At 44.1% G+C, this 23,315-nt stretch overlaps 1 protein-coding gene across 5 annotated transcripts in view; it reads left to right on the forward strand.

Moving 5' to 3' along the window:
• GRHL2 (grainyhead like transcription factor 2) overlaps window positions 1–20,342 on the forward strand; it is a 169,719-nt gene extending 149,377 nt beyond the window's left edge. For all 5 annotated transcript variants that reach the window (XM_053558834.1, XM_053558835.1, XM_053558838.1 and 2 more), the window contains 3 exons: window positions 3,229–3,314; window positions 15,138–15,202; window positions 17,360–20,342. In XM_053558834.1, coding sequence (XP_053414809.1) covers window positions 3,229–3,314; window positions 15,138–15,202; window positions 17,360–17,474 — 266 coding nt within the window. In that variant the 3' untranslated portion in view covers window positions 17,475–20,342. The remainder of the gene's footprint in view (window positions 1–3,228; window positions 3,315–15,137; window positions 15,203–17,359) is intronic.
• The last annotated feature ends 2,973 nt before the right edge of the window (window positions 20,343–23,315 follow it).

The raw sequence follows: 23,315 nt of genomic DNA on the forward strand, positions 1-23,315 counted from the left end.
CAGCTCACCATGTTAAATAGGCCCACTGTCAACACAGCTTCTGTCTTTGTGATTGAGAAGCTTTGTTCCCTCTATTTGTTGAAATGGGATTTGCATAATGGTCTGAGCCACCCCGGGTTGAGAGGAAGGGCCTTCCCCATCTGCTCCTCGCAGCCTTCACCTGTAAAGTGGGGTGGTGGGAGGTCCTGCTCCCAAGTTGCTGTCGGGATTGATGAGTTCACATGCAAGAGCCTAGCACACCACGAGTTCTGTGAGAATGGTTAGTTTTATTATTAGGCCTCTATTAGTTGAGTTATATCCTCATTATCATGAATAGTTTTTCAGAACGGAAAGAACATACATGCACAAACATAACATTAGCAACATTTAAACATTTAGAACTTTTTCTGATTATGAGGGCTCACCTGTTGAATTTCGAGTACATTTGAGCCCCACGCCTCAGTGCCTTTCCTATGCTTTAGCATTAGGGCAGTTACATGGAGCTCAGGACATGCCTCCCCTCTTTAATTTGTGCCCGGGGGTTAGTCAGATTATGTTTGAGACTGCCAAGCCAGCACAAAGTTTGCCACTGGAAGTTGTATTTGGCTGTGATTAAAAACAGGCTATCACCTTTGAAACATTGAAATCATCAAGATGCACTAGGGCTCTGTGACCTACCAGCCATAGAGAAAACGCCCAGTGGGGTTACTAAGCCCCTTGCTTGGAGCTGATCTTTGAGGAAACATACTGAATCAGGGCTAGTAACTTGTCTTCTTGTTTATTTGTTAGAAGTTGCCGAGAGAGAACGATCATAATTATCACCAGTGCCATCACTGTTGTTGGTTGTTTTGCCTTGGTAGCCATTTGTCAGGGTGGCCCAGTGGCAGCCGTGTGGGGGCGCCCCTGAGCAGCTGACTGCCTTTGGCTGTGCAACGTCTAGGTGCGTGATGGTGGTTCTTGCTATCGTGGCGGAGTGAGTATTGGAATTGCTGTGCCCCAGATGCAGAGTTAATGAAAGCCTGCTTCTGGGGCTGGCTGTGAGGTGTGCCATGAGCCCAGCTCGCCCAGCCTGTGGCTGTCAACAGGCTCAGAAGAACAGTGGGGCTTCCCTGCCTGGCGTTTCTTCCACAGGCTGTGGGAGACACCATCCCCCCTTTAATGCTTTCTAGCCACACCTAAAGCGAATGTAGCGGCCATGAGATTTTAAAGACAATGATTTCAAAATAAGAGATTCATAAATCCAGCGCCAGCAGTCCTCATTTTAATAGAATACGGTTTGGGGTCTCCTTTGGGTCAGCCAGCTGGAGAAGTTATAGAATGTTCATTCATAGCAGCCACTAACAGTTACGTTTTCCTTGACTTTAATTTTCCTTATCTGGATGTAATTTGAGGTCCTATATTCTAATTATTTTTCTTGTACCTTCACATCGAGTCCTTTGATAATAGCCGTTATGTCATTAGCTCATTTTAGCTGAAATAGAGGCTATAAAATGTTCCTTCCAAGGAACTAAATTTAGAAATCTTTGGAGACACGTTCAATCTATTTATTTAATTGGTACTTTACTTTTATATTTGACTAAAAGAAGAAACTCTGCAATACTTAAAGATTTTTCTTTCTTTTCTTCATATACTAACTGAACATATACCAGCTGCAGAAAAGAATTGCAAACAGGAGCCATGTGTGCCCATGTAGACATGGTCTTTGCCAAGCAAGCAGCTTTAATGAAGTCCTAGGGGACGGGGAGGGTGGGAAGGGCTGGGAGTTTGAATAGAGCTGATTTCGTTTTCTAGCTTCAACTCTGTTCTTCCGGTTGATGGTGATTGTAGCTCAGTTGATATCTGACTGTTGTTGGGATCCAGACTGGACTTCAGATCTGTGCATTTTTCTTAGATGGCCAGATGCCTGGAGCTTCAGTCTCTATCCTCTTCCTTCCCTCCAAAGGAAGCAGCAGAAGTCACATCGCTGGCAGAAGGCAGAAGGGAAGGGCAATCATTCAGTGGGCCTGAGGGTTGCATCTGAATGTCAGGTCCAAGTTGTTTCTGGGACCTGACCTGTAATGCAGCTGCTGTAAGGATGAGGACAGGCAGGGAGGCCACTGGCCAGCAGGAGGGCCAGCAGCCAGCAGCTGTCAGTCTGTGGGACCCTGGGGGAGTGTCTCAGCCCCTCTGAACCTCAGCGTGTTGGGTCTCTAATGGTGGCCGGGGTCCCTACCCTCTCTCATGTTCTGTACATTCTCAAACTCAGAAGGTTGTTTTGCACAGAAATTAGTAGCAAAGCCCAGAGGGTACTAGAACTTCAGCTGCTTTGTCCACCATTTGAGGACACAGGTGCTTGCTGTGTGCGGGCTCGCGCTTAAGCACACCACGTGGCTGTTACCACATTTAACCCCCACAGTAGTCCTGGGAGGCAGACACATGTGTTATATTCCTGCTTCACGGAGGAGAACAGGCTTGGAGAGTAGTGCCCAGAGCTCACAGCAGGGACTTCACTCTGGGGTCAGCCAGACTGGGAGCCCGCACCCTACACCTTTTCCTCCTTTTGCCTCAATCAGTGCCCGGGGCCTGTGCACCTGCTGCTTGTCGCCCTGGGAGTTTGTTCTCTCTGTTCTCTCTCTCTCCCCACATCCCACCTGTCACCTGCCCTCATGCCCACACACTCCTCGGAACTCAGATCCCTCCTTCAAGGGTACCTTCCCAGAGAATCTCACCTCCACACCTCCCTGCCTCGGCAAGGCCAGGCCCCCGTAAGCACTGTCTTGTGTTGGTCTCCTTCATGACTCTGTCTAGTCATCTGCTTATTTGGGGAAGACCCGCCTCTCTATGTGGGCTGCAGCTCCGTAAGGTCAGGGCCAATGACCTAACTCACTGCTGCAACCTCAGCTCCAAGCATACACAGCCCACAGGCTCAAGTGGGCATTCAGTAGCATTTACTGAATGAACAAATAAATAGAATAAAGAGGTTGCAGAAAGAGTTGTCATAAAGAGACCATATACCCACCTTGAGAAGTTCAAGTGTAACATAAAAAGCACCTCACAGCTGGTAGGTGTCTCCCAATTGTCAGTTTATCTCATTGAATCGCTCCTCACAGTCCCTTGCACGGCTGTCTATGGAGGTGTCTCCATCACCTGTGTGGGATGTTGTATGGCTGGGGTCTGAGCACCGCCCTTGGACACCTGCGTGACAGATCCTATCCCTGGGTGCCTGCAGAGCTGTGGGCCCTCCCTCACACAGCTCTCCCTCTCTTCCAGTGCTGCTATATGTGAGGAAGGAGACAGATGACGTGTTTGATGCTCTGATGTTGAAGTCGCCTACGGTGAAGGGCCTGATGGAAGCGGTAAGCGATCAGCCCCTTTTAGCCCCCAAAGTCCTAGGGTGTTCTCCTTCTCTGCAGCCCATTTACTTCAAGTGCAGCCACTGAGGTGGCCCCAGAATGAGCTTCATAAAGAACAAGGAAAATATGAGATTTGTGGAGACACTGATCTCTACACTGTCCAGGCATAAGGAAACTGAAGAACCGCCAATTCCCTGTCAGTTTAAGGCTAATCACAGTAAGAGCTGTTGGGGAAGGTGAAACTGAGTTCCCATTGGTCTCTTTGCATGAAACCAACTTATATGATTTTAACTTCCAAATACATACAGAACAAAAACAATTAAGAGGTATCTTGCTAGCTGTGATAGTATAATCCAAAATAAATTATGACCTCTTGGTTACGAAAAAAACATTTTGCAGAATAATGATGATTTGGGGTAAGATTCTTCCCTTCCCATCCCTGGTCTAGACTAATATCATTCAACGTTGGCCTAAGATAAGTTATTTTATATTTTATTTTCATATTACTTACTTGAACATAACTTTACTGACTTTACTTTGAGTATAATTTCTAACTCCTCAGCACCTCCTTCCCCCATACAACTATGTTGTAGAAGTTCTAGGTTATTTATAGTGATAGAGACAACAGGATTGCTAGCAGGGGCACCGTCCAGAATTGTTTGTTCGTTGGTTTGGAAAACTGCTACATTGAAACAGCATCTTGGGTTATGAGGCTAAATGTTAAAACGTATAGGATAGTTTCTACAAGTGGGATCATACAATGTGATTTCTTTCATTTAAGACCCTTTTTATGGAAGTTCATCCATATTGTAACATAAATCAGTACTTCATCTTTTTTATGACCAAATAATATTCCACTGTATGGACATGACACAATTTGTTTTTCTATTCATGGAAAAATCCATGGGCATTGGATTTTTCACCACCTTTTGGCTATTGTGAATAGTGCTTCTATGAATGTTCACATACAGGTTTTTGTCTGAACACCTGTTTCCAGTTCTCTGGGGTATATACTGAGGCATGGAATTGCTGAGCCAGACACAAAAGGCCACATATGGTATGATTCAATTTATAGGAGAAATTCAGGACAGGCAAACCCATAGAAAGAAAAAGCAGGTTAGTGGTTGCCAGCAACTGGGGCAGGGAGTGGAGTGAATGCTTAATGGGTTTTCTTAGGGGTGAATGAAAATGTTTTGAAATTAGAGGTGATAGTGGCACAATATTATGAATCCACTAAATGGCACTGAATGATTGAACCACTTTAAAATGGTTCAAATGGCAAATTATGGTATGTATTTCAGAAAGTATTCAGTGTTCATCAGAAATTTAAAAGCAAAATGCATAGGACAGTTACCCAAAGAGATTCAGTGCTGCACCTTGGAAATGCATTGTCCCGAGGCAACTCTGAGCAGAGCGCCAAGGCCCACCCTCTAAGAAATTCTGGTGAAGGGCCAAGTGTAGTCTACTCTGTTCTACATGATTTTTCAATAGGATGGAGTTTGCTGTTACTGATCCTGCCTCACATAAAGAAAAAAAAAAAAAATGGAAATCAGTGCAACAAACAATACAGTCTATATCTCTTCAAATGAACCTAGATTTTTAAAATGACCCTAAAATTGCCAAAGGATAGACTAATAAACTAGAAAATTCTGTAAAATATTCTGATCAACTTTGGACAATTTCATACCTGACCTGGCCTTTAAGATTCTATTACTGACTTCCCTGGGAGAGAGAATATGAGAATTACAGAAGCAGTTGTTTACATGCATATTCTCTAACCTCGACCTCAGAGATTCTGATTCTGCTCAACAGGAGCTGGAGTGGGAGAGTGGAGTGGGGACCTGCAATCTGAATTCTTAACAAGCTCCTTGGTATATTGTGAGATGAGCTAGGTGTGAAAACCTCTGATCTAGACCAGTTCCAAATTAATTGCATTATGATCCTTTTTCCTTGGTGTCATTTCTTTCCCTTCCATGACACCTGGCCAGATCTACAGGTGTTCTGCAGATGTGGTCCCTCTGGGCCACAGTGGAGCTGCGTGGTACGCTCACTCCCACCCAAACAGCAGCTCAGCAACTCTGCCGAGGCTCCCCCCACAGCAGCGCATGGCTGTTGAACCCTTCAAGGGGGAGCTCATTACACCCCCTTGTTTCAGTTCACTGGGGCTCAGGGTGGGGTGAGAGAAATGCGTAGTATCCTTTGACCCGTAAGCCAGGGAGAGGCCAAGTTCCCTTGTGTGGCTCTGGTCAAATTTCTTAGGGCTGTTTGGACTTTATCTCTCCTTTAAGTCTGGAAAGGAAAGGTTGTATTCAAGCACCAACACAAGCTATCTCCTTGCTTCCTAAGGTTTGCAAATGGGAAGGTAGGGCAGGAGCCCAAGTTCTTTGAGGACCCTCAGGCAATGCAGTCTAGTGGGAAGCTGCAGAGGAATGACTCAGCAGCCTCTGCAATGTGAGAACAGCCATGCAGGACACCAGGCTCTGTTGCAGTGAGGACGGGAGCGCACTGTGAAACAAGATGAACCCTGGATTCTGCTCCCTGCAGCTGTACCCTAAGTTTATGCGGTACCTAGGTAGGGTAAGAAAGGGTTCCTTGTAGAGGTGGTTTCTCTGAAGAATGAGACCTCTCTAGTGTATGACACTGACCACAATGACACTCAGCAATACATACTTATATATTGGTAACATATACATGTTTGTATATAATCTAAATGTACCTCTATATTGGTAAATACACATGGGTATTGGTAATACATTTGTGTATTAATGAAGTAAGACCAACCTACTCATGTATACGATATAAACAGGATAGTATAGGGGTCATCATAGGGCTTTGGCCTCAGAAAACCTGTGTTCAAATTCCAACTGTGCCTCTTATGAGGTGGACAAGTTTAACCTCTTCTACATTCTTAAAATGGAAATAATAATAATACTTAATTCCTGGTGTTGCAAGGATTGAATGAGACAATGCAGACATAAAACCTTGCCTGGGCTCTGGTGTCTGCCAAGTCCCGGGCTAAGGTTAGACCCTGCTACAAAAACATTGCTTTGTGAAGGAATCAGACCTAGAAAAGACACCGTATGAAGACTTCTTCCTCCTGTTCCTAAGATTTTGGCTTGCGATTTCATTATGTAATATCAGACGAGGTGTGGTGCTGTGGAAATGCTGCAGGTATCCAGTCCCGAGATTCCAGCAGCCATATGGGAGGCCCTCTGTCTGAGCCAGGAGGCAGAAAGTTGCCCCTGAGAAATGATCTTTTTGCTCCACAGCCAAGGCTCTGAAGTAAACAAAGTCTCAAAACAAGAAGGCAAGGCGACAACTCCTAAGTTCAAAAACCAAGTGTGAGGCTTATATTTTTTAACAACTAAAAGTTACATGCAGAAAAAATGCTCAGTGAGTAGGAAAGGAAAAACCTTAACTTTTAAGGAAAGTTATTTCATCAAGAGATATTGTGTTTGACCTCATGCCATCACATCGAACCCTGTCACACGTTGAAAATGGCTTCCCATAAACACAAACAGCCCCCGTCTCATTACTGTGGAGCTAAGGGATTGCGTTCCTAAGTGGGTCCATCAGATCCCCTGGATTATGTTTACAATGGTGCCATCCCAGAGCCCCACCCTTAAGCATCAGAATCAGAGTCTGGGGATGGGTCCAGGCATCAGCATTGGTGACAAGCCCCCTAGTTGATTTGACACACACTAACATTTAAGTGCCACTAGCTGGTGTGTGCCTGAGCTAGGAACTAGCATTAGGGTTCGATTCTGTCCTAAGCTCCTATACAACTGTTCACTTAGAATGGGAATTGGCTCCCCTGTTGCAACTCTTCTAGGCCCAAGTTTCTGCAAAGGTAGTTTTGAGCCAAGAAGTACAGACTGTTTCATAACCCATCCCTGAGGATTTTAGGAATTAGCCCAGCTCTAGACTACCTCCTTACCAATGTTTGGGAAAGGCCAAATGTTTGTCTCTGTTGAGGAAGGAACTCACTATCTTCCAGGGCCAGCAGACTTCACAACTCCAAATGTGAAAATACGCCTCGTGTAAAGTGTGTGTGTGTGTATCTTGCAATTGTTTTTAAAATAGAAACTCCTGCTTCATGTCAATATTCGCATTGCGTTACTCCCTTCTTGAGCTAGTTATTAAAAGGTTGGCTATGCCTCGGCTTCCTTAGATGAGTTGACACAAACACTTGCAGATATTAGCAGAGCAGATGATGGCGATGATGGTGGTGACACACCTGTTTCCACAACAGGAAGACATGGGTTGCTTTCCAGGGGAGAACCTGCCCTTTATTTCTCCTGTCAAATTCCCAATTCCCTGCCCGCAGCCAGGCATTACCTAGATGGAGAAGAAAATCTGTGCTGGAAGTTAAAGAGCAAAAAAATTAAAAGTTTTCATTTTTTAAAAAATAGTTATTGGCAATTACTGGTGAAATGTTGATTTGTCACTGTGACATAAACAGTACCATGTTGCCACCCTTCTTTCAGATGGGAACCGAGGTTTGAGTTGGGAAGCATCACATCAGGGAAGGATTTGGGAACGGTGGCAGTGTTCCCACTGCGCAGATTTCCTGGAGTAGACTGAAGTGCTGTGGAGTAGAGGGGCAGACTGAGATTCCTCCAAGCCAAAAGGGAAGGGACAGGATTAGGGATGACCTCTCTCCGTGAAGCTAGCCCATGTGCACAAGAAAAAAAGTTGCTGATGCCTCAGTAGCACACACTTTCTTTCTGACTGAGTCATTCGTTCATGGAAGTGATTCATGAATCACTGGTTCTCTAGACAGGTCAAGTATGGCCGCCTAGAAAGGATTTGCAGGCGAAGAGTCTCCTGCTGTTTATGTGAATCTTAAGAACAGCATATATTCCAAATTAAAGTAATGACAAGTAATTGATTTCCAGAGCAGATAGTTCTGTTAGATTCCTGGAAAGGAATCCTAAATTGCCGCGAATACCTTTGGCAGTCTAGTGACATCTATGAACCCTTTTCAGAAGGATGTTTTTAAATGTATAAAATAAAATACGTAGGATTCCAGAGGAAGCCAGTTATATTGATATGGCCATCAAACTCATCAAAAACATGCAGAAATGTGATATAGAAACACATGTGCTCCTTGTTCATGCCCTAAACATCATGATCTGTGGGTAAGAGTGATAACTGCTGTAATTTCAAAGCATGGCAAATGAGTCCAATCAATGTTTTGAAATATCTGCAGAATTCAAGTATGACAAAAATACCTGTGATTTCCATTGATAACAAAGACACAGCTACTGTACCTTCATAATTGAAGGAAATGCTTAATTCCAGTCTGAGGTTACTGAAAATAAGGATGAGTGTTTTCCCCATCCAAGCTCATGTGTGTACTTTTTGAGCACCTATAAGCCCCAAGTTAAGATGCCCTGGCTTAGACCAACCACAACGAGGAAATGACAGCTCTATAATTGATGTGCAAGCAGATGGCTCTTCAAGCATGTTTTTGACCTGGTTCTGATAACAAAGTGGTTCTAGAACCCCAGGGAAGTGGAAAGGTAGTGAGCACTCTCCTGAAAATTGGCTACACCTTGGTCCTTTTTCCTTTATCCCTTCAGCAAAGCTTCACTCTGAGCCCTCTCACAGTAGAGCCAGCTCACCTCAGCAAGTTCCTTCTGATTTAAAGGACACCAAGAGACATGACAAATAGTATGGATGCCAGGCATGGGAGGGAGGAGAAGGGAAGCATAAATTCTTCCAGAGGGAGCTCTGGAGGAGGAGTGATGAAAGCAATGTCAGCCCTACATTATTGAGCGTCTCACTAGATTTGGAAACAGCATTAAGATTTCAAGGAAACTTACTATTGTTGTATCTACTTAGACAGATACAACATAACATCTGCTCAAGCAGTTGCTAAAGAATTTGACTTTCTAAGGAAGAGAGGGTGATATAGCCTCATTGTACAGCCAGGGTAATATAGGAGTCTTTCCAATGGGTTAAACATTTCTGGTAACTTTAAAAATTTTTATTTCTAATTTTATTGAATTATGATCCAATGTGGTATATATCTTTGCTACTCAATATGTAAGAAAGTCCTGAGGAGATGTAAAGTTTGTGTGTGTGTCTCTGTGTGTGTGTGTGTGTGTGTGTGTGTGGTATATTATATAAAGTATATTGATTGTGTTATTCAACTTCTTATCTGTCGACTAGGTTTGTTCAGTTCTGAAAGAGGTATGTTGAAACCTCTCACTATAATTGCATTTTTCAAGATTTTCCTCTATCTGCAATAGTTTTTGCTTAAGTGCTATGTTGTTGGATGTATAATTTTTTTTTTTAATTTCTATCTTTCACCTACTTGTGTTATAATAGCCTAACCTCATCAAATGGATAGCAAATATTCAAAAGTAATGATTAAATCCAAAGTTAAGCAGTCTTCTCATAAGTTACATCCTTGTCATCAAAGCATTATTTTAAAACAAATATTTCAATGCCTTTTCACTTTAAATAGTGCACTCAAGCTAGACCTCCCATTTGATCCTGCAATCCCATTACTGGGCATCTACCCAGAAGGAAAAAAATCCTTTTATCATAAGGACACTTGTACTAGACTGTTTCTTGCAGCTCAATTTACAATCGCCAAAATGTGGAAACAGCCTAAATGCCCACCAACCCAGGAATGGATTAACAAGCTGTGGTATATGTATACCATGGAATACTATTCAGCCATTAAAAAAAATGGAGACTTTACATCCTTTGTATTAACCTGGATGGAAGTGGAAGACATTATTCTTAGTAAAGCATCACAAGAATGGAGAAGCATGAATCCTATGTATTCAATTTTGATATGAGGACAATTAATGACAATTATGGTTATGAGGGGGAGCAGAAAGAGGGAAGGAGGGAGGGGGGTGGGGCCTTGGTGTGTGTCACACTTTATGGGGGCAAGACATGATTGCAAGAGGGACTTTACCTAACAATCGCAATCAGTGTAACCTGGCTTATTGTACCCTCAATGAATCCCCAACAATAAAAATAACAAACAAACAAACAAACAAAAAAATATTTATCACACCAACCCACTTTACTCCCTAAGGCATATTCAGTCACCACTGTATTTTAATCCCATCAGCTTTGTAAGAAAGCGGCATCTTTTGGGAAATTCCAGGATTTTTTTCTTTCAACGCAAATAGTCCTTGACTGACTGTTATTTTTCCTTACTCTAACAGTTAAATACAAGTTACAGTGAGCCATACAGAAGGCCATGCAAGGTTACACCTAGCACCCACTCATTTTATGAGTTAAGTATCCAATCTGAAAAGCTTTATTACATTTAGTATGCAAGCAAATAATTTTTAGGCAGGTTATTTTTTAGACAAAACAAGATAGAACACCACTCCAGAAACATCTTTTCCTCCAGATTATTCTGGCTAAATACACCATTTGGGAACTTATGTTTTAATTCAAGCCTGTCACTGGCATAATGCTAAATTTACAGAACGCATTGTTAGAAGCAAAGGTATATTTATTTTTAAATACAAACAATTAAACATTTTATACCATGTGGTTTAATAAAAATTAATTGCATTTTATGCCTTTTGAAGTTAGGGAACAACTGTTGCACACACCGTAGACTGGATTTTCATGTGTTCTGATTATTACAGCTTTCCCATGAATTGTGTCTTTTCTGGTTGCACACGTCTGTTGTTACCCTAAGTATACCCTGTCCAATAGTCCTCTCATCATTCCTCCTATCCTGCTGTTCACATTTGACTAGTGTGGTTACCACTGATCATTCTCTATTAGCTAGGTTGTGTGAAGTGCTTTTCTGTGAAACAGCACGCAGCTGTTTTTCTTCCTTTCTCTTCCTCTTTTTTTCTTTTTCTTTCCTTTTTCACCCACTCAGATACTCTGCCTTAGCCTGAAGGAATGAAGTTCATTCTCATTTGGCGTGATGACTGACATACTTGATTTTACTTCTTCCATCTTTTGTTGACTGTTTATTTCATTTTATGGTTTCTTTTTACTTACATTGACTTTTATTTTCAGTTTTCCAGTCAGATTAAGTTGCTGTTTTTTACCATTTTATTTTGAAAGCTACTCTTTCCTTTTCCTACCTTGTTTCAATCTCTTCTTATTTCTCCGTTATTTGATTACAAAATGCCAAAATTCCCCCATGAAGATCTTCTATCTCCCCTGACTCCTGTAGGAGGAGACTTTTAGCTTTCTTTTCTCCCTTCCCCTCCTCCTAGGATGAACCCAGCAAAATGCCTAGCCTTTTACCACAAACTCCCAACTACTAGCTTTTATCAAAATAATTTAGTGTCTTTTTTTAAGGAAATGATTAGCTCTTTCTTTGCAATACATCCTTTTTATACCAGGAATTCTTGTTTAGCACTAGTGTATTTCACATTCCAGTCCATGCAACCACGTGTATACTCAAGTTCACGGCACAACACGAGTTGCTTGTTTTCTTATGCTTGCCTCGTCTCTGTTCTGATGCATTTGCTGTTTGAGACTGGCTCTTTTGTGAGCAGAGTCATCCCTCAGTATCTGCAGAGTAATTGGTTTCAGGACAACCCCCCTATACCAAAATCCACCAACGCTCTTGTCCCTGATATAAAATGATGTACTATTTGCCTACAACATATACACAGACTCTTCTATACTTTAAATCATCTCTAGGTTCCTTATAATACCTAATACAAAAGAAATGCTATATAAATAGTCCTTACGCTGTATTGATTTTTAATTTCTGGTTTTTATTGTCATATGTTTGTAAACTTGAATTTTTTCAAAGACCTTTGATCTGCAGTTGGTTGAATTTGTAGACTTGGAACCTGCAGATATTGAGGACCAACTATATTTTTTTCAAATAAGATACTGTGATGAAATACTCCCTGAACCCTTGCCTTTCTTAGAGACTGCTCTTTCATCCTGAGAGGTGAGGGATAGCTTGTTGGTATATAGGATTCATGGGGTGAATTTTTTTTTTTTCTGCAGTCTATGGATAGGGATTCTTCCACTGTCGTTTGGTTTCTAGTGTTGCAGATGAGAAAACTGAAGCCTCCTTTACCCTTTTGGGAAGTAACTTGTCCGTTTTGTCTGGGAGACTCCAGAAGGCTTTCTTTATAGTTGGAAATCTAGCGTTTTCAGAGTGTCCAGGTGTCTGTTTTCTCATTGATCTGTCCAGAGATTCAGGACACTCCTCCCACTCAAAAGCCTAAATTTTTCATCTATTATTTGTTCCCTTATTTCATCTTCTCCAGCTGTTCCATTTTCTCTGTCTGGGATGATTTTCACTTCTAACACGGCCTGACTGTATTCTTCAAGGTCTATTTTTTTCCTTCATAATTCCTATCTATGCTATGTATTATTGTTTTGCCCTTTGAGTCATTTTTCAATTTCATTTTTCCTAACAGTATCTGGTTTGCTGAATTGACCACCTTTCCTTCCATTCATTTGCTGAAATTTCAGATTTTTCCATTCAATGATGATATTTGTGTATAAGAATTTTGCATGTGAGTGCTTCGTGAGTGTCCTTCCTAAGTGCTCTTTTATGTTCTGTTCTAATGGAGGCCTCCAACACAAGTTCCGTGAATTTTCTTCACTATCTACAGCCCCCCCTTGGATGTGTAATTTTTAATAATTGGTTCATTCTAGCTCAGATGTGGCTTTGAGGGAAATCTCATCAGTGATGAGTCAGCAGGCAGGTTGCCCACCCCCAGATATCTTTTGCTCTCCTGACCCTCAGCCCACCTGTCCTGCTCCTTATGTGTTTATGGGAGTTGGAGGACAATGGAATGGTGGGAATGTAGGATTCTCTTTGAATGAGCTCTTCCCAGGATCCAAAGCTCTTTCAACTTTGCTGTAGAGGTCTTCAGCCTCTTTTTCTAGCTTCTACTAGACTTTTCAAGAATCTAAGACTGGAATCTCCCCTGCACCAATCTGTGAGCCCACCAGCTGCTTGGCTCTGAAGGGGCAGGTAGATATAATTTGGGAATGGAGAGGACATGAAAAACATTTGGGTCAGGTCTTGCCAGAATCCATCTCTAAACTATTACTATTTTATATTTACAAATATAAAACACAATCATTATAAAAGTAAAATAAACAGGACAGAATTGTGCAAAGTAAATAGTAAAAGAATGTCTTATTACTGTCTATTCCTCAATGATAGCCATTATAGATTGGCAGAACTTTCAAATATTTTCTATGTACTTACACACATATATTTCTAAGAATACAAATGGGATCACACTATATATACCATTTTGCAACTTGCTTTTTCTTCCCCTTAATATAATAAGGATTTTTTAAAGAAATATAAATTCATACAAGCTTAGCACATTCCTTTTAATGACTGTGTAGTTTTTAAACTGTGAAAATATCAAAATGTGTTTAATGGATATTTGTTATATCCAGTTTTTTCTACCATAAACAGTGACGTTTTGAAAGTATTTGCATACATCCAAGGCATTTAGATTACTGGATGTGGAATATGTGAGTCAAAGGAAATATGTGGCTTCAATTTCAATAACTTCTGCCAAATTTCTTTCCAAAAGGGTTAACCTTGTTACTCTCCTGTGTGTAGAATATGAGAGTCGCTGTTTTTCATATGCTCGCTGACATTGTATGATCAATATTTTAGTTTTTATTAGTCTGAAAAAACAAAATTAGTCTCCTATTATTGCTTTAACTTGAAATTTTTTAATTAGGAGTGAAGTGGATTGAGCTGTGAGCTGTGAGCTCAGGCAATCCACATTTTTTATAGACTTATAGTCTGATTATATTTTTCTTTTTTTTTCTTTTTTATTTTTTTTATTAAATCATAACTGTATACATTGATATGATCATGGGGCATCATACACTCGCTTCATAAACCATTTGACACATTTTTATCACAGTGGTTAACATAGCCTTTCCGGCATTATCTCAGTTACTGTGCCAAAACATTTACATCCTACATTTACCAAGTTTCGCAAATACCCCCGTAATATGCACCACAGGTGTGATCCCACCGATCTCCCTCCCTCTACCCACCCCCCCCTTTCCCACTTCCCCCTATTGTTAAGTTGTAGCTGGGTTATAGCTTTCATGTGAGAGTCCCAAATTAGTTTCATAGTAGGGCTATGTACTGATTGTATTTTTCTTTGATGAATTGCTTCTTCGCATTGTCTTTTTTTCCCCATTGACTTTGTTAGTCTTTTTCTTGAGTTTCAGAGACTTCTCTCTGACTTAATGAAGTTAGTTCCAGGTCTTTCATTTGCATTGCAAAAATGTTTAACTCTGCATTATTTGTCCTCAAGCTTTTTAAGATGGTTTTTGCAATACTGTTATTTTTAATCTTGTATTAATTAACCTTTTAATCTCTTTTTGTTTTCCAGGTTTCATGTTTTGCTTAGAAAGATCTTCCTTACTTTAAGTTGATAGCTATAAAAATAATTAACTCATGGTTTCTCCTTTTACTTTTAAGATGCCAATCTTTTGCATGGAAATCTTTGATCCACCTGAAATTTATTTTGACATACAAGTGGAGAAGGGATTCAACCTAACTTGTTAGTTTTTTTCTATATGGCTACTAGTTAATCCAATGTCATGATGAGAGTCCATCTTTTTCTGATTAATCTGAAATGCCACTTTTATTATAGATTGAATTCCCATGCCTCTGAATCTTTTGTTGAATGATTTAAGGTCTATCCAAAGGGTGAGCCTTATAAATGAGTGCTTTGAGAGTTTGACTCAGGAGTGAAGAGCACCCTGTGCCCAGGGAAATGCCCAGGAGAGTAAAATTGGAACTTTTCCCCTTGCCTCTATGCAGGCTTCCTTCTGTGCTCATCTGCCTTCTTGTTGATGTTACAGATATCTGAGAAATATGGGCTACCCGTGGAGAAGATAACAAAGCTTTACAAGAAAAGCAAAAAAGGGTAAGAAAGAAACTGAGCTTTACTTGACTCTATTTCAAGCCTATTCAATACCTTGAAGAAAACCACACACACAAAGATACCTTTCTTTTGTTCATTCTGTTATGTTTCCTTCATAAAAATTGTGTGTCATCCTTCCAAAAGGATTGCAAAGGAGTTTGCAAAAGCAATGCATTTTGAAGATCTTATGAAGAGGGAGGGAGGATGACAGTGCTTTGTCATCATGTCCCCTGAGATTCCCTTGACAGGATGAGCAGATGGACGAGAGGGGTCTGGAGGTGGTGAGGACACTGGGGGTAATGGCAAAGTCACCTCTCTGCAGAGAATGGAATTTACAGCAGCCATAGCCGTTGGCTTCAGGGAAGCACAATAGGAACAAAAAATGGTTCAGGACACAGGGAATTCTTCCAGGGTAATTAACAAAACGTTCTCAAATGATCGTCAGACCTGCTTGTTCTCACTATTGCCATAGCTCTTCTTTATTGAGTGTTCCGTAGGTTCTCAGTTCCCTATTAAGTGCTTTAATGCTTTCCTCTATTTACTCCTTACTGCTTTATGTGGTAGAATCTATTATTTTTGCTAATTTGCTGATGAGGAAACTAAACCAGAGATAGCTTACATGTCTTGCCCAAGGTGTTATGTTCAGTAAGTAGGGATAGATTTGAACCCAGGTCTGTGTTCACAAAGCTCAAGAGCTAAGCTTCCACTTTCCACTATCTACACCCTATGTGGGCTTCCTGCCTATGGGAGTCTAGGAGTAGTGACCACAGGAGCTGGTTTAAGTGCCAGGACAGAATTTTCATGACTCAGCCTTTGAAGCTATTTTTCTACAAAAGGTAGAAAATGGGTCTTTAAACTCTTCTCTCTGGACCATTTTTTCTTTCTTTTCTTTTTTGGGGGGGGCAGAGTCTCACTTGGTCACCTTGGTAGAGTGCCATGGCATCACAGCTCAGAGCAACCTCAAACTCTTGGGTTCAAGCGGTTTTCTTGTCTCAGCCTCCCAAGTAGCTGGGACTACAGGTGCCCACCACAAGGCACAGCTATTTTTAGAGATAAGGTCTCACTCTGCCTCAGGCTGGTCTCGAACCTGTGAGCTCAGGCAATCCACCTACCTCGGCCTCCCAAGTGCTAGGATTACAGGTGTGAGCCACCATGCCCAGCCATGGACCATTTTCATAAATGATACTTGTTGCCTAAGATTCTCAGGCTTTCTGAGGGGTGGGGCCTCTTGGATGGCTGTGGGTCAAGGAGGACACCCTTTCCACCGGAAGAACCCTTTTGGAATGCTCACTAAAGTGTATATTGCACTTCTTTTAAAGGTCAGTGTGACAGGCTGGGTGTATTCCTTTGACAGTGAAATTTGAGTGAGTCTCAAGGTCACTGCGAAGCACAACTCCTTGGTGCCCATGCACTTGCTGAAGATAACATTTCAGCAGGCAAACTCTGGGACCTGTAGGTTTTCTTGAAACTCCACTCACTAGAAACAGCCCAGTAGGTCACAGGTGGCAAAGCATGAGCTTCAGAGTGAGGCGAAGACAGTTTCAAATCAAGCTCAGCCATGCACAAGCCAAATGAACTTGGGGATATGATTTAACCTTGCTGAGCTCAGTTTTCTCATTTGCAAAATGGTGATGAAGATCCCTGCCTTCACGCTTGCCAGGACTACATGCAAGTCTCTGAAACACTGGCACGTTCTTTGCGCTCAGTAAGGGTAGCTGCGATTCTTGTTTAGTTTCTTCTTCCTCCCGAGAGCAGACACAATGCATTTTTTATAATGGATTTTTAGGAGGTGATGTGACTTAATGAAAATAGTTAGGGGGCCTAATTAGGTCCTGTCTCTGTCAATAGCTAATTCTCTGGTCTTGCGCTTCCTAACTTCTCTGAGCCTTAGTTTACTAATCTATAAAGCAAAAGGATTGGGTTGAACATTAGTTCTGAGAAATCGAGGCTTTGTTTTCTTCAAACTGCTTCTTGGAGAAAGACAATAGAATAAGGTTCTTTCCCTGCTGTGTCCTCTCCCCTCCATGCCAGTCCCCTCCTCCACCCCCACTGCAGAAGGATGGCTAAGAGAAGCCCCAGGCTGGAGCCTCCCTTGCCCAGCACTCTGCTCACGCTATCTCTGTTTTTGTCCGCCCCTCCCCCCACCCCCGCCTGTGACAGCATCCTGGTGAACATGGATGACAACATCATCGAGCACTACTCAAACGAGGACACCTTCATCCTCAACATGGAGAGCACGGTGGAAGGCTTCAAGATCACGCTCATGGAGATCTGAGCCCTGGGCTTGGCACGCCCCTGGCAGGAGCTCACAGCTCCCTGGGAAAGATGGAGGCTGCAGATCCCGGAGACCATCTTCACCCATCTCACAACTGCTGTTACAAGACTGCGCAGGCCCCACTCTGCCAGTGCGCTTGGCCCGTCCACCAGCTCCTACCAGGGACCTGACGCCTGAGCCCCATGGGAAGATGCCTTGGGTCTGGAGGGTTCTTATTTATTGCCCACCAAGGGTTGAGGCCTACTGCAAGTCACTGCTGGCTCCGGGTGAGACCGTCCAGAGCTCCCCCTTCAGGAGAAGCACTCCTTCCAGACAGCCTGAAACATCCTTGTCCCTTTTCCTCACCTCTCCATGTCTCCGGAATGGCTGGACAAAATGAGCTACTTCTCTGGGTGCAGTAGTCATGGTGGGGTGAGAGGTGGATACCCCTTCCTGGTCAAAACTTTAGGCTGCTCTGGGGAAGCTTGTCTTGCTAAAGACTTCCAGGGTTCCCAGCCAGTGGCCACCAGGCCCTGTACAGGAAGACACTGAGCTACCATGTAATTAGTAACTAACACAGAATGTATGCCTGGCGCGCATGTACATAGTGTTTATAATATTGCAATAATATATTTTACCTGTGGTATATGGGCAGGTGTTACTGCCCCTGGCCAAGGGGTGGCACATACCTGGAGACTGTTTTCTACAAGAGGTTTCTGCCTTGGCACCTGTTCAGGAGACATGCTGTGTGAGGGAAGGGGCCTTTGGGCTGTCACGTGGCTGCAGTGGGTACCAAGCCAGACTCTCCAGCGGGTGTGCCTGGGAACTCCTCCTCTATCCCCAGAGAAAGCCTCCTTTCACACCCCTGCGGCCACCACATTTATCTCACGATGGGACGCTTTGCTTGGCTCTTCTTTTGAGCTTTTTCATGGGAAAGGTCCTATCGTCTACGTCCAGCTCCTCTGCATGGGTACCAGCCCTGCCTGAGCTTTCTAGAGAGGCTGTATGGGGGTTTTGTCATCAGATGCCTGGCACTGGGGCCTGCTGCAGAACTCCTCTGCTGTCCTTAGAATCCTGGATGCTGTGTAGTGTCTCACAGTTTACAAGCACGTCCTTCATCTCAAGTGGCCTTTGTAAAGTCCAAATGCAGTTCTGAGAGCCTTGCCAGCAGCTCAGCTCTGAACCACCAAGCCAGGGCTTCCTCCTGGAAAGGGAGGATCATCTGCCTGGCTCCTGGGTGCTGGGCTTTCAGGAAGTGAGTGAGTGAGAACTCTCGTGAGCCCTGGCCCCTCTGAAACCAGCCTCCCCCCGGATGCACATTGGGAGAGAGAAGGCTGTGTCCTCCCACTCTGTGCCCTAGGAGATGAAGAGGAGAAAGACGCTTCCCTAAGCAATCAGAAATGATGCACTGTGTGGGCCACTGTTCTCTTTGAGGGGACAGGTAGGTGGTTTAGGGGACTGTGTTCACATTTATGGGCAGAAGCTCCAACGTTATGGTAGCCAGACACATCCCAGCATCCAAGGCTCAGATCTAGGGCAGGTTCTGTGGAAAGGTCCAGATTTGTTTGTAAAGCACTTTGACGTCTTACCTGGGGGCCCCCGTATCAGGGCTCTCTGCCCTCCCCTCATCTGGCCTTGAGGCCCAGAGCAGGATGGAGGGGCTGCTTCCAGCTCCGCTATTTCTCCTTGAGGCCACAGAGGAACTGGATGGAATGGAGAGCAGGTGCTGTGCCCAAGAAGATCCCTGCGTGGTGGTAAGGCCGTGCCTTTCCCAGTGTCCTCTGTGGTACCCCTTCCTGTGGTGACAGAGGTTAGCATCCTGCATTCAGCTCCACTCCAGTGTGTCCCCTTCTCCTCTGCTCTGATGGCCACTGGCCTGGACCATCCTGGGGACTGAGGGGGCTGTGTTTAAGTGTTGGAAATACGTATGTAATATGCACTTCCCGCGCTCCATGGGTTAGGAATAATTTCAAACATAATTGGAAGATGTAGCAGCAAATACTATTGGGTTGGGGCCCGGGACTCCAGCGTAGGGAAAAGATAAAACTTTGGGCAGCCTGACACTGCTAGCTACCCTTCTGTCTCCAGCCTCTTTGGAAAACTGTCCCAAGGCAAAAGATGAAGCAAAGATGTTTTTGCATTTGTCCTAAGTCCCTGAGCACTCACTGTGGTGACCATTGCTATAACAAAGGATATGAGGCCATTGCCACCAGAGAGTGGTGCAGAGTGCCACATCCCATCTGATCTGTCCCCCTCTGCATTCCTGGGGCTCCCTTGGCTTAGCTTGGAGGTGTCCTGCATTGTATACTAGCAGAGCTTAGATGAGAAAAATTTCCCGAGCAAGAACACTCCAGAAAGATAGGAGGACTTGCCTCCTCTTCCTTTTTGTCCCTTACATTAATCACACTCAAATAAATAAGCTTAAAAAAAAAAACCCTGGGATATGGGGGATATGCGAAGCATGTGTTTTCCTTACACATCTCCAAATTGTTCAGATTTTACAGGTGTTTGGAAATTGAGACCAACAGACAATTGCAGGCAGATGTCTTCTTGGAATTGGTTCCTAAAAGACTAAGGCACGTCCCAGCCCAGAAACTTAGGAAGCGTGAAATGAATCAAACGTTTATTTTCCTTCTTATTTAAAATCATGGAAATGCAACAGAAATAGAGGATTTGTGCCAAATTCTATGAACAGCCCTTTCTTAAAGACAAGCAAGGGAGATTGATGTATGTACAATTTGCTCTCATGTTAAAAGATAAAGAAAAGGTAAAATGTAACTTAATAGTTTTGTAAATGGGAGAGGGGGAATCTATAACTATAAATACAGTTATTTTATTTTTTGTACATTTTTAAGAAGAAAAATAAATATTCGTAACAGAAGAGTAAAACAACAGTGCCTGGTGCTTTCTGTGAGGGGAGTGTTGGGGCTCTTTGCCTGGTTGGAAAGAAGTTTCTGGGTGGTTCCTCTGGCCTCCCAAGTCCTGGGTTTCCACAGTCCTGGCATTTCCTCTTCAGGTTCCTTAGTTGGGCTCCACCCCGGGGTCCAATGAGAAGAGGCAACGGACAGTCAGGAGGCCTCAGCATGACCATGCCATCCTCCCCCCTGCCGCCCTCCTCACCCCAGGCTCCCTCACGCACCCTTCACTTCCACAGACACTTTCTGCTCCCCCAGTTCATGCATGCCAACCATGAAAACCATGTGGTTCCAACCCTGATTTTATCAGGACAATCTCTTACCCTGGAACCCACAGGCTCCCTGGTGTCTGTTACTCAGATGCCAGCCCCTTGAAGTGCCCTCCCAGTGTGTGTTGAAGTTTTCTCGGTGGCCACCCCTAGCCCCTGAAAGCCACCCACCTTCCTTTAACCTCCACCCTCTGTCACCTCCCAAGGGCAGCTCTGTTTCCAAATGAGCAGCGTCTCGGTGCTCTCCCACATCTCCCATTCAGTCTAGCCATGTCCACAACTTTTAAATCTTGGCTAAAAATTTGCCCTCAAGAAGGACCCCCCTCCCAACTGACTTCAACCCCTGTGGCCTCTCCAGCAGCCTCATGCCTGGGTCATGGGTGGGGGGGGGTGGAGGCTAGGGCCATGCTTACTGAGGAGCCTAATGGAGAGACCCGGGGGATCCAGGGGCATGGGAAAGGAGGTGGTCACGGTGTCGCAAAGTTCAGGAGATTTACTGAGAGGGAAACTGAAGGATGCCGGGAAAGAAGCAGCAGACTGGGGGAGCCTGTGCACTGACACTGTGGGAGGAGGGGGGCTGCCATCGGGCAGGAAGGGCCAGACTGCAACTTGGTGCTGAGCAAGTCTCAGCCAGGCCAGTGGGGAGTCCCCAGGCACAGGTCACCTGCTGCAAACGTCCCACCTCGTGCAAGAAGGGCACAGTTCTAGTGGCCCTGCCACATGTAATCACTAACAAGGAGCAGCGCAGGGACACAGCGTGGCCTCAGGGTGGCTCCCAGGTGTGACAGCCGCTGGCTGGTCAGCTCCACTGCCAGCAGCAGGTTCTCCTAACTAAAGCAGTGGTTCTCAACCTTCCTAATGCAGCAGCCCTTTAATACAGTTCCTATGGAACCTGTCATGACCCACAGGTTGAGAACCACTGTAAAAAGGAACATCTAGGCGGGTCAACCCCTATTAAAAAGTCTCCAACAGAGAGTCACTCAGGCTCCACTCAGCATTCCCCGAGTGAGTTTTCTGGACTATCAACTCTTATCCCCAAGGGTCCCTCATTTCTACACTTCTCTGAGCTCCTCTAAATGGGTACATGGATTAATTTTGGGGACTCAGGGATTCTACAGTGGGGACCTCTGCTCACCCAGAAGCAGTAGGAGAGAGGAAGGGGTAGTGAAAAAGTACAAAAGACAGATGCCACCTGCTAGTTCCCTGGGTAGCTAACAGCCCTCAGGCTCCACTCGGGAAATAATTAGATTCCTGCTCTTTCATGGGACACAGGTGTAAACTACCCACAGCAGTTACCAGCTGAACACTGCTGAACAGTGAGCCTGGCCTGTTATTTCTTTGCTAACAAACTTCCTCCCTCTACCCCCAAATGTATCCAATATTATGGCACTTGGTTGTGTGTTGGGTCACCATCGAATACTTAATGTAAGCCCAACAAAGTGATTAGATACTGGTATTGGAAAGTGATTAGATACTGGTATTGGAAAGTCTGCCCATCTGTCTGTCTTCATGAAGATGGCGTACTGGTGGCAGAGGTGAGTATTTAACAAGAGGTGGCAAGCTGCCACCCATTTCTCTTGGAGAACTATTAAAATGCCACCCATTTCCTGGAATAGTGCCGAGAAAAGAAGTCAAGTCTGGAAATGGCCTCCCGGAGGGCCTGGCCCCTCTGAGCTGCTTCAGCCTGAACATCTTTTCCAATATGCAAGTTTTTCTGTTTTGGGCAGATTTGATTGGTAGTCTACTAACTTGGAAAATACAAGACTCAATGGTTTCTCTCTTGTTCCTTCAACCATGTCAAAACCCCAGAAAATTTCAGGGATGTGCTGAGAGTACTCCCGACAAAGACGAGCAGTAAGAAGTATCTCCATTTCTTCCAAAGGTGGTTCTGATCCTTCCCCTCTGCCTGGACTGAGAGGACACTTGGATTCCTCCTCTCCATGTAGGTACAACTTCATGCCTCACCTGGGGTACAAGGGAACTCAGTGGGTTGGGACATTAAGACAATGATCTGAAAATAGGAGCCTCAGGTTGGGAAGTTTGCTAGAAACGACCAGGTTGCAGGTGTGGGGGTTCCTGTTCAGGTTGGAGGCTCTGAGCCACGTTCCCAGCATCTGATTTGGTCATTCATGCTCAATTCCATGGTGGTCTCTGTGGGCCAGCTATGACCCCTCCAGGCCAACTCAGCCCCCACACCATGTCTGTTTGGTCCATGAAACGCCCACGAGAGTTGACATTCAAGCGGCCCAGTCGGTGGCCCTTTTCCGCATTGATGGCCTCCTGTGTTGAAGGCAGGGCCAGTGACAGCAACAAAGGCCAAACACTTGATCTGCATTGGCTTTGAGGGGGCAGCTCTGCACCATGGCATCTATTTCATTGAATCTTCTCAGGCTGAGAGGGGGAGAAGGGACTATTCATTTCCTTAGGCTTACACAGATCTCACTGAAGAGGGAGCTGCCTCAGTTTCTCTTTCCATTGTGTCTAATGTTCGGGCTTTAGTTTGGAGTAGGAGGGGAGGTAGGAAAAAGGTAAAGACCATGGGCGGATGGAGGGAAGGAAGCCCACATGCAGACTCAGGATTTTTCTGCTCAGGGCTTTGGGCTCAGCAACCTCTCCCATCTCCCACCCACAAACTTGGGTCCCTGTGTCTCTCTAGGGCAGAAACAACATCCAGGAGG

This window comes from Nycticebus coucang, chromosome 13 (genome assembly GCF_027406575.1).
Source record: "Nycticebus coucang isolate mNycCou1 chromosome 13, mNycCou1.pri, whole genome shotgun sequence".
NCBI classification, from domain to species: domain Eukaryota; kingdom Metazoa; phylum Chordata; class Mammalia; order Primates; family Lorisidae; genus Nycticebus; species Nycticebus coucang.